This window comes from Sminthopsis crassicaudata, chromosome 4, assembly GCF_048593235.1.
Source record: "Sminthopsis crassicaudata isolate SCR6 chromosome 4, ASM4859323v1, whole genome shotgun sequence".
In the NCBI taxonomy this organism is placed as follows: Eukaryota; Metazoa; Chordata; class Mammalia; order Dasyuromorphia; family Dasyuridae; genus Sminthopsis; species Sminthopsis crassicaudata.
In genome coordinates, this window is record NC_133620.1 from 195,797,092 (window position 1) to 195,820,161 (window position 23,070).

At 32.5% G+C, this 23,070-nt stretch overlaps 1 protein-coding gene across 1 annotated transcript in view; it reads right to left on the reverse strand.

Moving 5' to 3' along the window:
• The window catches only part of ARMC2 (armadillo repeat containing 2), a 159,024-nt gene that overhangs the window by 100,373 nt on the left and 35,581 nt on the right, over window positions 1–23,070 (reverse strand). The window contains exons 5-6 of the mRNA XM_074310139.1: window positions 18,180–18,390; window positions 7,395–7,471 (exon numbers count right to left, since the gene is read on the reverse strand). Of these exons, the coding sequence (XP_074166240.1) occupies window positions 7,395–7,471; window positions 18,180–18,390 (288 nt within the window). The remainder of the gene's footprint in view (window positions 1–7,394; window positions 7,472–18,179; window positions 18,391–23,070) is intronic.

The following is a 23,070-nucleotide window of genomic DNA, read 5'->3' on the forward strand; positions in this document are numbered from 1 at the left end:
TTCCTAGATGTACATATGGCAGATATGGTACATATCTCTAAGAAATATGAGTTACTGGAGATGAGTATGTAGGGTTTCTTATAAAGTTACAGATTTACAGAGTTGTCTCCAGAACAGTAGACAACCAATTTTTCCTCTATGTGTCTGTATTTTTCCTTTTTTTATGCCTATTTTTGTATTGTCCTTACTTGTCTGGTACACTCCCTCCCAAGGCCTTTCCTTTGATATTTTGGGTTCTCCATCTCCTTATATCTGGATCAACATCCTTCTAGCATGTCCTCTTTTTTAAAGGTCAATTCCAAGTTCCAGGAAGGTCATGTGTGAATTCTACCACTTCTCATGTGTCATCCTTGGATCCCCAAGGATGCTATACAATTTGATCACTTCCAGAACAAAGGCCTCATTGATAAAAAAAAAAAAAAAAAAAAAAAAAGCACAAAAGAGAAGAAGAATTCACATTATATCTAGCAAATTTACACCTTGTCCAGGAGACGGCAGGAGTGCCTGCTATATTCTCTCTCTCTCTATTTAGTCTATATTAGCAATTTTTTTTAAAAAGTCACACAATTATACCAACAGATGTAAAAAAAGCTGACAAAATACGTCACCCATTTATAATAAAATATTAAATAACAGAGGAATAATTTAGTCTTTTCCTTAATATTTCCTCCTAATATCTATCTAAAACAAAAAGTAACATCTGTAAAGAAGAAAGATTGGGCTAAAACAAAAATGTTAATCATCACTATTATTCAGTAGAATTCTACAATATTAGCTATATCAGTAACACACAAAAAAATCACTGAGAGAATAAGTATAGGTAAAGAGAAAATGAAGATCACTTTTTGGAGATCATAATAGTTTACTTAAAAAAAAAAAACTTGAGAGATTAAACTAATAATTAAATAATTAATGCTTTGGTAAAATAGCAGGATAGCAAATGTACAAAAGTTATTAGCCTTTATGGACATTACCAATAAAATTCATCAAAAAGTCAAAAGTAAATTCCATACTGTTGTTGTTTTTTAATGCTATATATAGTAGTTATTCCCTCCCCTATTCCTTGCCATTTAAAGTTCCCATTACATTTTGAAACAATCTGGGAGTCTATTAATCAATACATACAGATATTATATAAATATAACTATAAAACATTTTTCATAAATAAAAAACCAAATAATTACATATTAGTTGTTCATGATTGGGCCTTATTATAACAAAATTACCTAAAGCAATTTTCAGATTAGTGTCATATCAAACCACCAAGGATTTCTTTGCCAGTTGCTTTTTTTTTTTTTCTCCTGAGGCAATTGGGGCTAAGTGTCTTGCCCAGGGTCACACAGTTAGGAAGTTATTAAGTGTCTGAGTTCAGATTTGAGCTCAGCTCCTCCTGACTTCAGGGCTGGTACTCTATCCACTGCATCACCTGTCCTTTACTACTAAGGATTTCTTGACAGAATTAGACAAAATTACAAAAATATATGACAGAACAAAAGGCTAAGAAAAAGAAATGAAAAATAATTTAAATTGGAAACAAAAGGAAGGGTCAGGATTATTAGATTTCATACTAGTCTATGAATCTATAATGGGCAAAATGATTTGGTACTAACTACAGAAATATGAAGCTTGATCAACTGATCAGATAAATACAAAAAACATAAAAACATTCAAACATAGTAGCACATTGTTCAATAAACCTAAGAACTTACTAAGAAAGTAAGTACTTTAAGAAAGAGGAAATGATTCTATAATAAATCAGAAAATTGGCAAGTACTTAGAAAAATTAGGTTTAGAACAGTATCTAACAAAATAAACCATATATTAATAATATTAATAGCTAGCATTTATAGATTTGCAAAGCATTTTACAATTATTATTTCATTTAATCCTCACAATAACCTTGGCAGGTATATTCTATTATCATGCCCATTTTACAAGTGAGAAAACTTAGGTAGATAGAGATTAAGTGATAGATCCCTAAGTGCCTAAGAGAATTCAAATAGGTCTCTCTGACTCCAGACCCAGAGCTTTAGCCACTGTGCCACCTGGCAACCTATAAAGAATTCAAAAGTGAATATATAACCTTCATACAGATCATATTATAAACCCATTAGAAAAGAGTAATAGAAACTTTTCACAAAACTTGATAAAGTGAGAGTGCTTAATCAAACAGGTGATAAAGATAATCGTAAAATATAAATAGAATATTTGCATTACAAAAAAAATTCAAAAATTTTTGCATAATAAATGCAGTTACATTTGAAGGGAAACAGTGAAATGGTAAAAATCTTTAAAATGAATTTCTCTGAATAAGGAAAATATCCATAATACATAGTCAATGGATGCAAATGTGTAAGAACAAAAGCCACTCCCCAAAAGATAAATGGCTGAAGAATAGAAACAGATGGTAATCCATCAGCAGATATGAAAAAAAAATACTTCCAATAACTAAAAATAAAGATAAATGGAAATTAAAATGCAAATTCCAGTTGACAACTATCAGATTGGTACAGATGACCCCAAAAAAAAAAAAAAAAAAAAAAAAAAGGAAAATGAAAATGTTGATGGGACTTTGGGAAAGAAGGCCCACTAATGCACTGTAAATGAAACTGTCAATCAGTCTAACTATTCCAAAAAGCAATACAAACCCATACCAAAAGTCACTAAATTGTGTTATACCTTCTGACCCATGATACCACTACTAGACATATACCTTGAGGAAATTAAAGGGAAGGAGAAGATCAAGTACAAAAATATTTCTAGTAGCATTTTTGTGGTAGCATATAACTAGAAATAAAATGGATGCCCATTAATTGTGGAATGGATAAACAAATTATGGTATGTGATTTTAATAGAATATTCTTGCATCATAAGAAATAATTAGACAGATGCAAGAAGACCTATAAAAGGTTTATATGAACTGATGCAGAGTGAAGAGAAGACCTAAGAAAACAATTTATATAATAGCTACAATATTGTAAAGAAAAAATAGCTTTGCAAGACTAAAGAGGTCAATGTGGTAATTAGTCACGATTCCAGAGATTGAAGATGGAACATTCATCCCACCTCCTGGCAGAGCAGTAGTAGATTTTAGATGCAGAATGAGATCAATCTTTTCAGATACAATGTGTGAATTTTCCTTGTTTCACTATACTTGTTATGAGAAATTTTTATGGTAGAAAAAGAAGGCAATTTGTGTGTTCTGGGAAGAAGAGAAGTAAAGAGGACAGTAATTTGAAGAAAAGAATGTCAATGAAACATTCTAAGAATATTAATAGCAGGAAAGCAGGATGAAGTTCCAAAAAGATCATTTGCAGGGCAATGTTGTACTATTGTATTAAAATATACTTTAAAAATCTTTTCAATTATTTAAGTCTTTTATTCCTGAAAAGAGTATGTCATATTAATATAATTCCTGGATGTATACTGGTAACTGGACTCCCAGACAGTCAATATATTTCATAATGATTTTGAATAGAATTTCCTTGTCTATATTTTTCTGCTAGATTTTTTTGGTAATATTTAGAAAGGCTATGATTGGGGAGAGGATATTTAATATCCTAGTTTCTGAAGTTATTGATAGATATTCAGTTTCAATAAATATCCACATTCATTCATATTTCATTCACAAGCTTCTTTCTCTATTGGGGGGGGTTGCATATGGAACTGTTTGTATTTGTTGTTGATTGTCAAGTTCATAATAAAAAGAAAAAATTTAAAAATAAGTAACAGTGGTATGGACTGCCTATGGTCTTTGAGCATAGGTTGGACAATTATAAGTTGTCTATATTGATATGTTACAGAAGTGATTTCTGTTTAGTTATGGGTGGAAATAAATCCTTTCCAATTCTGTGATACTGTACAAAGAATTATGAAAATGAATAGTGGGTATTCAAGAGTCCGGGTTTTTTGCTTCTGATGGACTTGTAATTTCATTTATATAGGGAATTTTCAGACAGGAAACTCCCTCTATCAATACAGATCAGTGACTGTCCTACATATTATAGCTGACAATTTCCTACTGTTGTCTTCTTTCCCAATCTCTAGCAAAGAGGCAGCCCCTTCTCCTTGCCAAGATGACTATTTCTACCAACTTCCATTTTCTGCATTCTCAATCTCCACTTCTAACTCAACTTCTCTATTCAGTCTTTCACTGTCTAGTGGCTCTTTCCCTACTGCCTTCAAACATACTCAAGTCTTCTCTATCCTTAAAAGATTTTCACTACATCCTACCATCTCCAGAAACTTAGTATCTTATATGGCCCCTGACTTTTTCAGCCAAACTCCTTAATTTAAAAAAAAAAAAAAAAAAAAAAAAAAAGCTGTCCACACATTTTATCTACTTCCTTTCCTCTGACTCACTCCTTGACCCTTTGCATTTTGGCTTCCAACTTCCTAATCCAAATGAACCTATCTAAAATTATCACTAATGTCTTAATTGTCAAATCTGCTTGTCTTTTCTCAAGAAGTATGGTTATTCTTCTTGACTTATCTACTCCATTTGACAAATGCCTGTCATCTCTCCTGGACACTCTTGTCTCTTTAGCTTTTTATGTCATCCCTTTTCCCTACTTCTTCTACCTTACTACTTCTTCTAAATTCTCCTTTTCTAGCTCAACATCCATATTACATCTCCTAAAAGTAGTTGTTCTTCGGGGTTCTGTCCTAAGCCTTCACTTTTCTCTTTAACAGAGATCCTTAACTCTGGGGTTCATTATCTTTTTTTAAAGTTAGTATTTTAATATGGACAGTTAAGGTGGCATAATGGAACTACTGCATGAATGATTTAAAATGGGATCTATGAAAAATCAGTTGAATTATAGTTTTGTATATATATCTGAAAATAAGTCTATTGTTTTAGAAATTTGCTTAAAATAAAAAAGCATATTCATACTGCTATCTTTTTGTTCAGAGGAAGCCAGAAAGCTCAACAAGTTTCCCATCCCATCTCACTGCTATCTACTGATCACCATCCTAGCTTTTCTTTCCATATCATAGACACTAGATTTAAACTTTCTCAAACCTCAATAGCAAGGAAAGTTATTAAACACTGGGCTTTCCAGAGCATTTTATCAATAGGAACAGAGCTGCCAAAAAGTAGTACTTAAAATAGTTTAAGTGCCTTCCATCTCCTGGTCAGCAAGAGTTCATAAACTACATCCCATAAACAGGCTAAGTATAAAACATAACAGCTTCAAGAGGAAATTTCCTAATAGTATTAGCTTATTTTTTTAAGCTGCTTAAGAAGCTGTTTATTATCTATATCACAATACACACTTTATCTTAAAGTTTATGAATCTGGTAAATAGATTTTAAATGAATTCAAAGAGCAAACAAAAATTCAAGCTTTATCAAAAAACTTGACTGTTCACTTTGGCAACATTTTCAAAATTTCTTCTATCTAAAAAGTAACTTCAAGCCAACACACACCAAGACAGGTGAAAAGCCAGAAAAGTATTTTAATGGAGCAAAGTATAAGAGATAATATATTTAAATTCATCATGAACACAGATTTTAAGATCAAAAAAGTCAGTTAATTTTTTCACTTTCCACCATCCAACTGCTGCTACTCCATGATGCCAAGTAAAAGTGGGATAAATGAACTGTTCTTCAAGGAAAACTAAATAAACACAAAATGCTATGAAATAAATTACCTCCTCCACAGCCCCAGGGCTTACATTGTGGGTAGTATCTTTAAGTAATAAAAATATTAATAACTTCATGTATATGGGGAAGAAATTAGAAAGCAATTTCTTATTAAGCTGAAATTAGATCTTTCATTGAGCACTCTCCCAAATATTCCTGAAATATTTGTCTTCTTGGCCTGAATATTAACAGGGTAGTCTAGCAAAATGCTTAATTTCTTCTCCCAAGGACTACTTTGTACCCCCCTTGTGCCTCATTACTGTGCTGCAAATTCCCTCCCTCTTCAAAACAGTTCCATACAATTACCTTTAATGTGGAATAGTTATTTTAAGACTGAAATATACATTCATTAGAGTTTTTAAAAACCCACTAAAAATTAAATCTTTGTTTTAGTCTTGAGGAAGAATCTAGTACTTTAGAAAATACTTTCATCTTGGTACAGAGTTCTCTAAATATAACAATTATGATTCAACAGGAAACTGGTAAGTCAAGCAAAAAGTTCAGCATGTTTTTTAAAGATTTTGCTGTCTCAGTGGTTATAGTTTTAAACCACAATTCTGCATTTTAGACAAAAAAACTTGACACTACACTTATTGGCTGATGTTTTTAGCATGCAAATGAAATAAACCTTAGCAACAATGGAACTTTCGAAAGCAGTATCATCCCTAACTCATTTTCCTAGATGTTTTGTGAAATTCTTATTAATCACAAAAATGGAGCTCTTCTCCCCCTGCCAAAATTTTAAAGATAACATTTAACTTAATGTTATTTTGGTTTCACATATTCAGCCTGTGATTTATATTATCAGTGATATTAAATTATATCCGTAGCCATAATTCAGCTGGCCCTTTAATTACTGTAGGTAGTTGTCCTTTCACATAATTAATTTCTAATCTATGTTGCTAATGAGAATCAATACTATTCAATTCTTCCCATTTTTTATTTTCAAAAAAATCACATAGATGTTTATGATTACAGATATTGATATATATGTATACACAGACATATGCATGTATAGATATATATACATATATTTAAATATATCCATCCTTAATTGTAACCTTTCTGGGGGAGAGAAAAGGGGGAAAGCAGAAAAAGAGAATAAAATAAAAAGTACACAGCAGAGAACTAAAAAAGAAAAGCTTACAAGGTAGAAAAGATGGACAACTCTGAACATAATGTGTAATATGTTTTGCATAGGTTTTCTTCAAAAGGAAATTTAATGTTTCATATTTTGAATCCGCTCATGTTCTGCTGTGCATATGGAAATGTTTTTCTTTTGCTATTTTTTATTTAAGTTTTAATAAATTAACATTTTAAGCTTTAAAAATATCACTTCTGCAGAATGGAAAGAATAGAGCTTATAACTTAGGGAAATTAAATTAACTATCCAGGAAAAGAAAAATGAGAAGATTATTTTATAAATAATGAAAGTGTAGTAAACAATGTTGGGTCAGAGACAATAGTGTGCCAAGTTATCAGAGTTTTCAAACAGCAAACTAATCCTAAAAATCAAAAGATATCTTTATTTTAGACATACATGAGAGTTTTAGCACTAGAGAAAACTGTTGAAATGATTTGAGACTCTCTCAAGTTACAAATTAAACAACTGGGAGCTTAATCTTAAAGAATTTCTTTCAACATCATTCTTTCATTTTAAGAAAAATTAGATGACTCCAACTGAGATGCATTTGAGTGAATGACAAGTGAAAAAGCAAAGATAAATTTTTTGGATACAAGCTACCTACCTTTGTTTAATTCCAATGAATTCTTGGTAGTACTGACTGGACACGATGAAGCCCTGGCACGTCTTTTCATCAGATCACTAAGAAGAAGAGGCACACATATACAAAAAAAAAAAAGACTCAGGGATAGAAACCAAAATAAATGTCTTTCTTTAAAATGCAGATGCTCTGTAGCTATGAAGCATCTGAAGAAAGAATACACAAGTTACTTGTAAAGTATGATACATTCTTATATATAGTATCACAACTAAACAGTATCTTTGCATAGTTCTTAATAAAAATTTGATTTCAAACTATACTTTTTGATTCATGAAAAGCAACAGGTCAAAACCATAGGCAGTAATAGGAAGCTAATAAATAGAAAACCAAATTTAGCAAATCTCAGAGATTAGAATCTTCCCCACAAGAGGTCACTATTATGGCACTGAAAGAATTCTAATTTACTTAAGAAGCACAGACCTTTTTTTTTTTTTTTCCCTTTAAGATCTCCCAGTGATCTTTAATCCAGTGATTCTTATAGTCTAAGGATTCCTGGTGGTCCCTAAAACTTTTCAGAGGATCTTCAAGGTCAAAATTATTTTCATACTATTCTCTTTCCAACTCAGTATTTGTATAGGCCAAATTTTCTTCATATACTTCAACCAAAACAACATATCACAATAGATTATGCAAAAGCAGATAGGAGGATCCAGCTGTCTGGATCTAGCCAGACATTAGAGATATTCTCTCTCATTTTCTTTCTCTCCTCCTCTTCTCTCCTCACTTCCCCTAGTCTCTGTTCTGTTCTCCCTTCTTTTCTCTCTCACTAAATTAATATACATGTGTGTGTGTGTGTGTGTGTGTATATATATATATATATATATATATATATATATATATATATATATATATACGTATATATGTACATATAAACACATACCCATATATGTACTTATATATACACACACATATGACACTCTTGATTTGAGGTAAAATAAATCTTTCATAAAAATATATTAACATGTAATGAGTTTAGAATTTTACTTACAATTTAAAATAAATTTAACTAATTTTAACTTAAATTTAAATGTTATTTATAACTATTTAAAATTTTTAATATGATACATATTGATATAACACACATAAATTAAACTTCTTTGGGGTTCTCAATAATTTTTAAGTATGTGAGTGTGTCTTGAAATTGAAAAATTTAAGAGCATTGATTTAGTCCAACTTTCCTCATTTTAGAAAAATGAAGTTCACAGAGGTTCAGTGTTTTATTCAAAATCACACATCTAGACACCAGCAAAGTCAGATCTCCTGACTCCCAGGTCTATGCTCTTTCCACTGGACCCCAGTGCCTCTGTTTTGATAAGAAAAATCCAAAACTAATGAAGTTAATATTTAAAAAAAACATATTTTTACATTTATTTCAAAAGAAATTTACCAGACTAAATATAAATACTGGGGATTATCAGCTTATGAATGGGCTTGTTACATTCCAAAAGTACATTTGCAAGTGAATTGTTTATAACTCAGAAAAAACTTTCCCAATTTTCCATGGAGACAAAATTTATCAAAAAGAGATTAGTTGGGGTGAACCTGTGAGACCATTTAGAATGCTCCTGTGGTTTCAAAAGTTCCTCAGTCCTTAAGACAAGAGGAATGGTTATGAGCTCTGAGAGAAGTCCTAATGTATAGTAACTATTCACTGGGTATATGGGCCATTGTAAACAGGCATTCTGAAATAGCCAGTGCCCAGTACAGGAAATAAGTTTTTTTTTTTCAGTGTCCAAAACTTACATCTTTAAAAGCAGGGATTGATTTTTGTCTTTATTTCTCCAGCACTAACCATAAGGCTTGTCCCAAAGTATTTAATTAAGGTTTATCAATTATTAAAATTGCATAACAATGTAATAGGCTCGGGATAGGAAGTATCCCTGTGATTGCAATGAATTAAGGAACTCCTGGATCTAGGTACTGCTTCTATGGATGCAGGTTGGTACCTCCTCTACAACTCATATATCTAAAGAGTTAATTATAACACTATAAGATGAAGTGAGTAACTTATTACATTACATAGTCAGCATGTATCAGAGAAATGAACTCAGGTCTTTCACACACTCCACAGCTACTAATATGAAATGTAGAAAATAAAAAATAAGAACCTGCTTTAAAAGGTTTTTTTGTGACAAAACTTATTTGTGACATAAAAGTCATTATCCCAAATGACATAAGATACATTTATTCATGCTACTTCCTCCCATATTGCCAGTTAAATCTAGCCACATATGTGATGTGTTCATATGTATAAATATAATATATATGTATATGCATACATATGTGTGTATATACACATACCCTCATAAGCATATATCCCTTCCCCCATACTTGCAGCATCCTCTATCCCTACTTCCAGTAAAAGCAGACACAAGTCTGAACACTATCGGGCCATTAGGAAGCACAGTGGCTAGAATGTTGAGTCTGAAGTCAGAAAGAGCCACTTACTACCTTGTGTGACTTTGGACAAGTCACTTAACTTGTTTGCCTCAATTTCCTCAACTATAAAATGGATTTAATAATAGTACCTATCTCCTAGGGATGTATGGACCAAACTAAGAAAATAATTATAAAATGCTTATTAACACAGTGCATGGTATATAGTATGTACTTAATAAATACTAGTTCCCTTTCCCCTATGTTATTAGGAATTGCTCTAGTTTTTGAATCATTTCCAAATAGTTCCCTGGCTACCAGAGACCTCTTCCTCAATTTCTGTCTGCAATGATTTCCCTCCAACCTTCAGGCTTTTTATAAAAACAGACATACCATCATTTCCTATTTCATTTTGCCTTTTTTAGAACAGCACAAAAAGATTGAGCTAACTTCATAAATATTTTGGCTTTACAATGCTCTAGAATAACCTCTTATTTCAACATGCAAATTAAAATGCAAATCTGGTAGTAGAAATCCATTGGCTTAAGAGAAATACTAATCAAAATTCCAGGAAATAGGATGTTGTGTGATCAACGAGAATTCGGATTCACTACTCCAGAAAAAGGCAAAAAGAAATCAACCCAATTGGAAAAATAAAGTTCAACAAAATTACAAACAGAACTTATCTCAGAGGGGACTGGAAGACAAAAAAGGCTCCTATGCTGTGCAAACCAGGAAAAGAGGGAAAGGCCTAAAACAGAGGAGGAAAGGAAACCTCTATGAACCCATCATAACTAGGTTTAGATAAAAAAAGAACAGGCTATTGGAGTGCACAGAACTGGAAGATTAGGTCTCTCTAATTATCACTAGATTAAAATTATTCTGTCCCATTTTACAAAAGAATCATAGACCACTAACATTAATACTTTAGAAAAGACTTTAATATAGCATGTTCTTCTACAGTGCCAAAAACATCTCCTTCCCTTCCACGTAATAAAAGCAAAGCTCTACAAATGACACCTTCCTTAGTGCCTTTCAAATTCATCTCATAGAATAGTTTAGTCCAAAAGACTTTGGTCACTTTCTAGATCTACCATCTTCCAATAAGGAGTCCCTGACATATAATCATCCATTTTCTGCTTAAATGTCCCTAGTGACAGAAAACTCACCTTATGTCACAAGGCAGCCAATTCTAATATTTTAAAAACTTGGTTATAATTTTCCCTTTAACAATCTGCTGAAATTTAAAGCTACGAATTATTATTAGAGCTGGAAGGGTCTTTAGCAGTCCTCTAGTCTAGGATAGCAGGTATACACTGAAGAGTTCAGTTAATTGAGAATAATTTTAATTGCATGACCTATCAGTTCCAACCTCTGAAATTCTGATAAACATGGCTTCTAATCAACTCATTAATAAAGACACTGAATGAGACAGGAATATGAATAGATTCATAAACCATACTAATGACCTCTCTCTCTGGGCTTAAATCAATCCAATTAGTTAAATGACAACTCAAACATGAATTTCTTTCTAAGTAAAATGCCCTAAACCATGCATTTGGAGATACAAAGATATTAACTTAGGAAGAAATTTATGCTTAGGGAGGCATAGCAATTTTACCCAAACTAGTTGGTCTAATGCAGTGTACTATAATTAGTATACTGCATTGGCAGTTATATATAGTTTTAAGACTATACATAACAAGTGTTCAAATCCCTAAAATTATTTTTCCAACTTATTACCAACTTAGAAAATTACCATCAAAGCAAGTCTTAAACATTGCATTAGAAAACAAATTAGAAATCTCTGAATACATGGATAAAATGATTCATTGCTACCATATGAAAAGATTTATACGATACTTTAATATTTGTCCATCACTTTCCTCACAACAATCCAGTGAAACAGTTATTAAAGGCAAGTTACTTGGCCATGGTGAGTCACATGACTATTAAGTATTAAAGAATTCTAATAGAAGTCTCAAAGTTCCAAATACACTATTCTTTCCACAATTCTATACTGCTTCCTAGTCTCTGAATTAGTCTGAACACTAAGATTTTATTATGTTAACAGAAGCACTACTATAAAATAATATAAATAAGGAAAGGGTAAAAGGAATAAAAGGGATCATTTAGCACTAGATGGGAAAAAATGTAGAAAATGTTGGCCAAAACTTTCTACTGGCCCAGAAAACAGACACTTCATTTATTAGAACTAAATTCAATCTGTAGCTTTAACATATAACATCTTGTTTTTAAAGCAAATGCTTGAACTAAATAAAAAAATACAAATTATAATTACTTCACTTAAATTTAACCAATTCAAAGTATTTTAGAAGAATGCCTTTTTTTAAAGCACCTTTTTTCTTTTTAATTATAAATGGAAACAATTTGGCAACACTATCAAGATTAATTAATTTGATTGGTCAATTCCATCAAAATTCTAGAACTTATTATGTACCCCTGAGCATTAAGAACAATGCCTCTTTGTTAAAATGTTATAGTCCACTTTTCACAAACATCAAAAATAAAAATGAGTTATAAAAATGATATCCTCAATTTTACTTATAATAAAGAAGTCTGAAGAGAACCTAGAATTATTCAAGATCTCAAAGTAGATATACGTACACATACACACAAACACACTTTAAAATTCTTTTGCATTATATGATAAATTACCAGTTTAACAACTACTGGCTTTGCCAATGGGTAAACTCTAGGGTAGTCACTTCAGGCCTATTTTTTTCAAATGTAAAATGAGAGAGTTGAACTAAGCTTGTGTCCCTTAATGTTTTATGTTTTTCAGATTCCCTATTTTCTTCTTTATTTTTTCCTTTAACTTTCCCATACATGATCAAAATTCATTAATTCAAACTAAATGACAGGAAAATCAGAATGAAGTGATGAAAATTTTGAATTATTGTCATTTTTGTAGATTTAAATTTATAAGCTAACCATTCAGGAGGCTACTTCTTTTAAATTATTCTGTCAACAATAAGAACATTCAAATACCAAGAGAGAGATGCTGCTTTTATTCTGCCAGGTTTGGGCTGTCAGTGTGAAGGTATGAAAGGAGATATCAGATCTATTTTCTCCAAAATTATTTTTAGATATAAAAATAGAATTTATCAAAACAGCTAGCAATAGCAATACTAAAACGCCTTGTACTTTTAAGATGTTTGTAGAATATTTTATGGAAACATTTAAGCAATAATATCCCTTAATTTTTTAAAAAAACCTTCATATTCATATAGTTATGACAACCATATTTTCCAAACCAAAATCCAGGTAATATTGTTGAGAAATTAATTTTGCCCCTCCTTCCATAATTACTTGGATTTTTCTATTAGCACCTATATAGCAAGGTTATCTATAAGCTTTATTAGTGATTATCTCCAGCCAATCACTATGCTTGTTCTGGGACAGATGCCATGTTATCATACACAAGTAAACAAACTATATAGTGTAAACTGGCAATGTTTCTGCAGCCTATATTTATTTTTTGTAACCCCTTATTTTCTGAAGTGTTTAATTCAATTATATTTTGGTGAAAGACTGGAATTTCTGGTGGGGTCTGACAAATCTATGGGTCCAACATGACAGAAAGTTTTAAATTGGAACTGGAAACCAGGCCCATGGCAAAAAATAATTCCAATGACTACTGGAATTTTTCCAGTTAAAAAAAATATTTTTTAACCTTTTAACCTTTCCCTCTAAGGAAAGATTTGCTTGATATAGGGATAGAATATTCCATTTGGCAACCAATATTTGCTAATGATACAAACTGACTCTTCTTAAATAAATTTATATCAGAAACTCCTCCCTAAAAGTTAGGATCTCTGTTGAACCATTACATTTTAAAGAATATTTAAAGAGGGCATTTACAAGATTTTAAAATATAGATAGACTTGGATATGTTTATGTGTACAGCATATGATATATTAAAGATTATCATGTTTATAAAACATCTATTAAAGTTTATAAACATAAAAAACAGAGCCCATTTTAAAACAACAATGTTTTAGTGCTTTTAAGTATATATAGTAATAATAATGATTGATGAAGTTCTACCAAATAGGGGTTCTTTGAGGTTCTATCATGTCCAGTGACTTCTCACATTTCCCCCTTAATTTCACCCACCCCCAATTTCCCTATTTTTGTCAAGGAATTTTTTTCTCATTACCTGGGTTCCTACAAGTTTTGCCTTTTCCCTCTTCCCTGTCCCCCTTGAAACTTATCAGTTGCAGAATGTCATTGATTCCAATTCCACTACTTCTCAAATTGCTTTTCTTCACTCTTATAACCTGACTCTTCAATGCCTCTCACCTAAAATACTGCAATAATCTAGTTTGTTTCCCTCTGCTTCCAATCTCCCCTCTTTCCAAACTGTCCTCCAAGTAGCAGCAATATTGATATTCCTAAAACAGAGATCTGATTATGTCACTCCTCTCCTCAAAGTTATCTTCAGAGGCTCCCTATTGCCTTTAGGGTAAAATACAAAAGTCCTCATCTTCACATTTAAACCCTCCACAATCTAGATCCCACCTATCTTTTTAAGATCATTTCATTATTTCCCTTTCAAATAGTCTCTAATGTAGTTATACTGACTCACTACAGCTGTTGCTCACACGCAACACTCAGTGGTGTGTGAATTCCTTGGGACAAAGTAAATAAATTTATTGATTATACATACAATAAACTTTACAACTTTAAAAAAGTTTAAATATGCAAAATGTCCTCCTTTCCTTGCATTTATTTTATCCAATGTGGCACTGAGTTTAGAAGATGTATATCAATTTTTCATCACAAAATCAATTATTAAATTAGGTTTGTGTTCTTTTGATGAATCTAGCCTCGATTATCACCCATGAGATTTTAATGGAGTTTAAATAAGGTAAGTTCAAAGGCTAGAGAAACACATTTCTCTCTCTTTAATTTTTTAACTTTTCATGATATCTGAAGTGATACAAGGTCATCCTGTAGAATTCAATCTCTATTTGGAAATTTCTGTGATCCTTAATGATTCTTTCTCAATATATCATGAGATTTGTTAGCATTCATCATTCCTTCAATGTGGACAAGACTTTAAAGCTCAAGAGAAACAAACAAACAAAAAATCCCACACTTTTTTTCAAGTGGTTATTTTATGATATGATAAAACTGCCATATCTTTCTCAGATTCACTTAATCTTCTGACAATGGTTTTGATGCAGCTTTGAATGAAAAAAGTTTCATCAATGAAAATTATCTTTTTATATTTGTCAGGACCCTAATACTTATGTTGTCTTTCCAATGACAAACATTTTTTTTTCTTCAAACAATAGCTGGCAGTTCTTTTATTTGTCTCCTTGCTGTTTTTCCAACTTTAAGAAGCATATATCTCAACACAAAGAATCAATAACAAGCCCTCCCATACCAGGTCCCACTGAAACTCTGCTTGTTTCTTGAAGTTTAGGCATTTTTGGCAATGATCTCTGGCAGTTCTCAGTTTTTATTTTTGGTGCATTTTCTTAGCTTCAGTGTGACTGATTCTATTATCATTATGAGCTTAAATGATCATTAAAACATTTGATTATCGGCCTATTTGCATCAGACTTAAAACTATATTATAAAGTGGCAGTCATCAAAACTATTTGGTACTAAGTGGAATAGGTTAGGTTCACAAGACAAAATAGTCAGTGACTACAGTAATCTAATGATTGATAAACCAAAAGACTCCAGTTTCTGGGATAAGAACTCATTATGTGACAAATATTGCTGGGAAAACTAGAAATTAATATGGCAGAAATTAGGTATTGACCAACACCTAACACCCTATACCAAGGTAAGATCGAAAGAAGTTTATGGTTTATACATAAAAAATGATACTAAAAGCAAATTAGAAGAACAAGGGATAGTTTACCTCTCAGATATGTGGAGAAGGAAGGAATTTATGGCCAAAGAAGAACAAGAGAACATTATGAAATGCAAAATGGATAATTTTGATTGCATTAAATTAAAAAGGGTTTATACACATAAAATACTTGATATATTCCCACACTAGTAGTCACTGCAATATCTCTAAGTCACCAAAGGGTTCTCTTTGGGAGATACAACTTTTACATATTTCTTTGAAGTAATATCCATTCTTTAAAAAAAAAAAAATTAAAAACACAAGAAGGCAATGAAACACAGGTATAGTACAGAATACAGCTCACAGAACTAACGAAAGATAGATACACCAGATTAATCTAATTTCATGTGATCAAGGTCAGATGTTTTGCATTTCCCTAATGTCAAGAGAAGCACATGTTCAAGACCATGTGGTCACAGAATGAAAGTACATAAAAATAATTCTTTTTCTCCAAGTAATTCTCACACCAGTGTATCTATCACCTCCATGCCTCTGTATATAGGTGGTCTCCATGTTTGGAATGCACTACCTCTTTCTTTACCTTTGGCTCTTAAAATTCCTAACTTACTTCAAAACACAGATCAGGTGCCACCTCCTACACAAAATCCTTTCAGGTGAGCACTCTCTCACTTTCTTCCTCTTAGAATTACTTCAAATAATTTTATATGTATTTTAAATGTACTTATTTGTGTGCATATTGTACAATGCCCAGCAGAAGGTAAAGGCCCTGAACACAAGATCCAGTTTCATTTTGTACAGCCATGGACTATAGCATTTCCTGAGCCTTTATTGTTTATTTAACAGAGCTAAATTCCAGACCCACTTAATTGAATAAAGATTTTTTGAAATTAGTATGTTAATTTTATATGAAAATGAAACCATGTTAAAAGTAAGTTAAACATCAAATCCTATTTACACAATTAATGTTTGGTTAAAAAATCATAGGGAATATGATATCTAAGTTATCAGATAACTAAATTTCTGGAATTCAAATTAAAGAGATTTTATTGTAGCCATTGCTATTTTTTTCTGAAATTGAATTTTTTAATACAGCTTTTTTCTTTCTTAAGTTGTATGAGAAACCTACGCTACTGTTTAACCTAAGCCTGTACACATTTTTTACTTTCTTCTTGCTCTCTTCCTAATTCAAACAATCCTTCTCTCTCTTATCCTGGACAATCCAATGAAATGCTCTTTATTACTCACTAATGTTCTAATGGTTAAAGTGTTAAATGATGGTAGGATTTTATTTTTAAATCTGGAAATATTGCATTATAAAACAGTATTTTTTGAAACTGTTCATTTAAGATAAACTTTTATCAGGTATTCTCATATACTTCTAATTTCATAAAATTAAGAATTGCCAATAGGTAAGTTCTGTTTTTGTTTTCATCATACTGAATAAATTTTAGGCCTACTCCTCTACAAATTCCCAATTCAAAGAGAGAGGTTGAAATTGATGAAGCAAAAAAGGTCTTATCGAAAGTAAAATTTGCCAATGTATACTCCAAACCTAATCAATATGTAACATACAAAAAAAATTCTAATAAAGGAAAAAGTTAATAATTATTTAATTGTTAACTTCTTGTGATAAACATGGATGATATAACATGAACAAACTCTTCTATTCTCTGATTTGTTATTTTTGGTTTAACATAAAAAGTTTTGTAAACTAAAATGCCCTTGGCAATTCCAATGTTACAAAACATAACTAAGCAAGCCAGTATTGCCAAAATGGCTCTTTAGAAATTGAAAGTATTCTAAAACTCCTATTTAAAATTTCCTAGCAGTTCTAACTTCTTATAAAGTTGGGGACAACAATACTTTTTTCCAACTACAATACTGAAAGAAAAATAACTCTTTCTACTACTTTGATGTTTTAACTCTGTTATCTAAAGACTCTTCTTTTGCATTTGGGAAGACATTTACCCAAAATGAGTAGTTTGATGTTTTATCATGAAGTCCCCAAATCCCAGTTTGAAGTTTCAATTCAAAAATGAAATTGATTAATTAAAATGGGAACCCCTTTTCCCTGTCCCTACCCAATATTTTGTGGAATTGCCAACAGAGTGAGAATTGGCCAAAGGGGAGATAAAAGACAGTCGGGCAAGGAGTCCTGGATAAACCACAAGGTAGACAACAAGTCAGTATTCCAGAGGTAGACAAGAATATAACTAAAATAAAGGACTTCATCTGAGATATTTCTAAATGAATTATTTTGGTGTGTGTGAATATAAGTTTCCTGGGAATAAATATGAAATTATGTAAATCCAGCATATCTACCCATAGACTACCCACAAAGCAGAAAATTCCACATTCTCTCATGAATAATTATCTTTGCATAAGAAGAAAAAAATGCAGAGACTAACCAATTAACTAATAAACTAATTAATACAGGACAAATGATTAAACTTACGATGACAATGGTTAAAGAAAAAGTGGTAATGCTAAAGAACTACAAATAGAAAAATAATACTAACCTTCCACTTCTGAGATGGGCTGCTGTCAATGATGGTTTCCCTTTCAAAATAGCCTGTTCATTGTTTTCATTTAGATCTCCATCATATGTTAATTGAGGATTATGGCTGTTAAAATGACCAATGGAATTTAATTCTGTCAGACAAATTCCATTTATTTTAATTGAAGAATCCCCTGTGATAATGATGTCCTCAGATTTTAGTCTCTTCTTTGCTGCAAATAATCAACAATAATATGTATATATATTTTAAAATAAATTTACTAAAATGTCCTTATGATACAAGCATATCAACCAGTAACTAATTTTTTTTTTTAAATCTAAAATTTGTACAGGTCCAAAATTGGAATTGTAAAGTCAAAAACCTCTTGAAGTATGTATGAAAAACTTCACTATTATTTTAAATCATGATATCATCATTCTATCAATAGAAATGCACTACTTGTTTTTTCTTTGGTTTATAGCCTCCTTGCAGGGCAGCTACTGCAATTTCGTGACATACCTGGGACACTAAACAACAATCATTTAAATGTCAACTAACAGTTGCTAACAAATCTTCTTGAAATCAGTCATACTTAAGAAATTAAAAATACAATGGACTTTAAAGTATTTATTCTGAAAATATTTATCATAATATTTATAAAGGAGATTTAACAAGGAATTCAAATCAACAAAGAAGAAAAAATCTGATTTTTAAGTGTGTTAGCAATTGGACTGAGAATCAGAACTGGATTTGAATTCTGATCCTGCCATTTGTTACCACCTAGACCTTAAACCAATCCTCCACCTTTCTAGGTAATCATTTCCCTCCTCCATGAAATAAGGAAACACAGGATTAAAGCCTTGTGACCTTGTGCAACCCTAACCCCAATTCACTTGCACCATATGTCATGGTCCTCTTCAAAGGACAAACAACAACAACAACAAGTTACTGATCTCATTTTACAGTTAAAGAAACCGAAGCCCAGAGGAATTAACTTATTTGTGACTGGACTCAACCTCACAACCTTTCTTATTTGTCAAATACCTAGTATAGACAAGTCCCTTTTAAAAGAAGATAAATTAAAAGAAAAATTCACATGCTAGAAAAACGTAAGACTTTTTTTTCTTAGATCCATAAGAAAATAGGAAATCGTATTTTAATTGTTGCTCAATTGTCTGACTCTTCACGACCCCATTTAGGGTATTCTTGGCAAAGATCCTAGAATGCTTTGCCATTTCCTTCTCCAAATCATTTTACAGATGAGGAAAATGAGGAAAACAAGGTTAAGTGACTTGTCTAGGATCACACAGCTAGTAAATATCTGAGGTCAGATTTGAACTTATGAAGAGCTGTTTTCCTGACTCTAGGTCCAGAACTCTATCCACTGAGCCCTTTAACTGCCCCGTATTTTAATTACCAAACATTAGAAATAACTGTCCAAGTGTATGTGTGGACTCGATATACCAGTTTATGATAACACATTTCACAAGTGATAAAGGAAAAGCAAAGCTCCTTTAAAAATTATATCTATGAGTTACAGGAAAATAGGTATTTACTTCTCAAAGACAAATGCTATATTATCAAATTTTCTTTTATCACTTATGCTTTATAAAAAGTGATGCATGATGCTCCATTAAACCATTTTATAAAACACTTTATATTATCTCATTTTGACAACAACTTTGGGAGATTGATAGGGGCCATACTTAAAACCCATTTTACAGATAAGGAAACTACAACTGAGATTAAATGATTTGCCCCAGATCAGGCAGAATTTCAATTTAGATATTCCTGATTTCAAATCCAGTATTTTAATCATTATGCTACTACCTAGCTGTCTCTTCCCTCTTCTGAAAGCTTCATTTCCCTTTATTTTTTTAAATGAAAGTGTTACATAGAATTGTTAACACCAAATACTAGGGCTGGAAAAAGATAACTTAATGTCTTTATCTCATTTAATCTCATTTAGGCCATCATTTTGTAAATCAAGAAATTTGGAATTTAAATAATTTGCACAAGGTAATGAAAGACGCAGGCCTATAACCTGAAGCATGCTGGAGCCAGCTCCAGCGGGCAGAGTGTTCAATTTTCAGTGTGAACACTTATATTCCCAACAATTCAGCTACAGATCAGGGCTGGTCCTACTGTTCGGATTTCTAGATTTATAGCAACAGAGAATATGTTAACAATGCAGATTACACTTAAAAGTTTGTCCAGCTCCTCCTCTTCCCCACCCTGTCTCATTACTTTTTGCCAGAAAGTCCAGGACAATGACTATAACCCAGATTTCCTAGCTTTCAGGCCAGGACCTCTTCCATCATATTAGATTATTTTTAAGCCATTTTACTGAAAGGCAAATTATGCTTTGGAACAGCCAAAGAGCTCTTAAGCTAGACTGTATTTGGATGTAACATTACACTTAGTGGTTTTGAGGAAGAACTCAGGAAGAAGCAAAGGGAGGTTTAATAACCCCATTTTTTGCATTCTATCACGACAGGGTTTTTACTCCTTACAACGAGAAGAAACCTGCCCATTAGTATCCATCTTATTCTCAATGGATTGAATCTCTCAGACTGAATAGTAATAGCTATATCCCTGAACTACTATGTCTGCAAATTTCTCTCAACATTACTGATTAAATTTTTTTAAGTTCCTAGTGAAACTTGAAAATAATAATTAGAAGCACAGCAGTTTAGGAACAATCTATTATGCGTGTTTCTTTTTGGCAACTTAAAGCCAACAATCAGCCAACAAAAATATTTGAAAACAAAGACATTAAGCAGCTGTCTTTACTTTAATTAGTGTTGTCTAAAACCTATTTTTCTAATCCAAAAGTTCATATCTGCCATACCCCCCCCCACTTACTCCAATCCCCCCACTCATGCCTACAGGGTTGGACAAGCAAAAGTAAAGCTAGTGCAAAGAAGGAGAGAAAGGAAAAGAAGAGGAAAGGGGAGGGGAGAGGAGACGAGGGAAGAGCTCTTGATCTTGCTGTGCTCTTGTAACTCGAGCATAATCTCTTGAGGATGCTCACAAAATCACAATTCTTTTAGATCCTATTATTTATTCACTAAGTGCTGACACAATCCAACCCCAGAGGTTGTCATTGTCAGCCAGCACTTGTGGATGCAGAAAGTGGTGGTGGTGGCCACTACAAAGCCAAAGGGGGATAAAAGGAGAGTTCCGATGTCATGCCTCCACTCAATTTCAAGGCATGTGTCTCAAGAACTATGAAATCATAAGAGCTAAAAGACCAGTCTGGAGTACAGACAATGGTGGAATCTCAAAATAGGACACGAAGGACCAGAGCTGCTCAGAACAACAGGCTCTTCCAACAGAGTCACTAACTAGAGAATGAATTATTTCCTGGAAAAAAAAAAAAGTCTGTTAGGAACACACGAGCCTTTTCAGTCACACTAGGACAAAGTGTACTAACCATCAGTACATGAGATAAGCACTTTACACAGCACTCTATCTCAAGAGGTCAAAAATAATAAAACCCCAAGTAACCTTCACACCAGTCCTAGAGAATACCAGAAGCTGTCAACCCTGCTTTAAAAAAAAGTACACTGGGGCATTAGCATAAAGGGAACCCTCCATGATTACATCAGTTCCTAGAGCCCATTTAATAATACCTAATAAATAGTTCAATAATGGAATAGTTGTGATTTCATTGATTTTGGGAACTCCCAATGAAGAAACTGCTTCTAGTGATCAGATAGGCACTGGCTCTGCAACTTCAAGTCTTGGGGCCCTAGGACACACAGAGAGAGGCTAAGTCAGTTGTCCAGGTCAAAAGTGTGGTCTCTTAGCTCCACTGACAATGCTGCACTGGCCCACTTTATTAAGCCCTCATAATTCAAAAAGTACTTCTCTATCCTTTCTCTCATCTTCTCACTCTCTCATTCATCTCTCATTCTGTTTTTGTTATTCTCTCTGTCTCTCCTCTTCTCTGTCTCTCTCCCCTTCTCTATCTCTGTCTCTCCCCTTCTCTCTGTCTTTGTCTCTGTCTCTATCTCTCAGTGGGAAGAGGGGTGGCAATAGTAGAGCTAACGAGATACCATGGTTAACTTCTTCCAACTATAGAAAAGAGAACAAGGTAAAATAAGAAACAGATCCATATCTCCCAGATGATGGGTTCTGTGCAATAATCCTTCTGAAGCTGATAGTGTATATGTGTGTAAATGTGTCAGAATTGTTCTCAAGGCATGGGGATGCTCCTTTCCTTTCCCACTCTCAAGAGGCAGACTTTCTACTGCTGGGATATGATTAAAGTCTGCCACCAAGACCATTCCGCTGTACCATTCCAGATCCCAGAACTGACATCAAGGCAATTGTGAGAGAAATGGGGAAGTCATTATATGCAGTTTACGAATGAAAAAACTGAAGCAAGGAAAATTTAAGTGATCACATATCTAATAAGGATAATAAGTGGAACTAAGGTTTCAACTTGCTACAACTACAAGTCTATTCTTGGGTCACATACTTAGACTAAAAGAATTATAGACTCCAAAGCTGGAAGTGACCTTTGAAGCCAGCTAGTCAGTCCAACCTCTCATTTTAAAGACAAAGAAACCTAGAGAAATCAAAATATCCTGCTCAAAGCCACAGTGATATTAAGTACCAAAGATAGGTTTCTTGATTCTACAGAAGCATACCACCTCTTATTCAAAGGTGAGTAATTCTAGGCATAGGTTTAATTAAATTCACTACTTTTATATAGACAAAGCAATTGTTAGTTGGGACCCAGACATTTTTCCTTATAATCAGTGCCTATTTCTTGGTGCTTCATATTTCAATATTGGTCCAGTTAAAATAGCCAAATAAAGATGTCTCTTTAAGTAATTTTGTTATATCATTCTGATGCTGATAACCAGCATCTCCAAAGAGCCCAAAGCAAAAGCAGATGCTC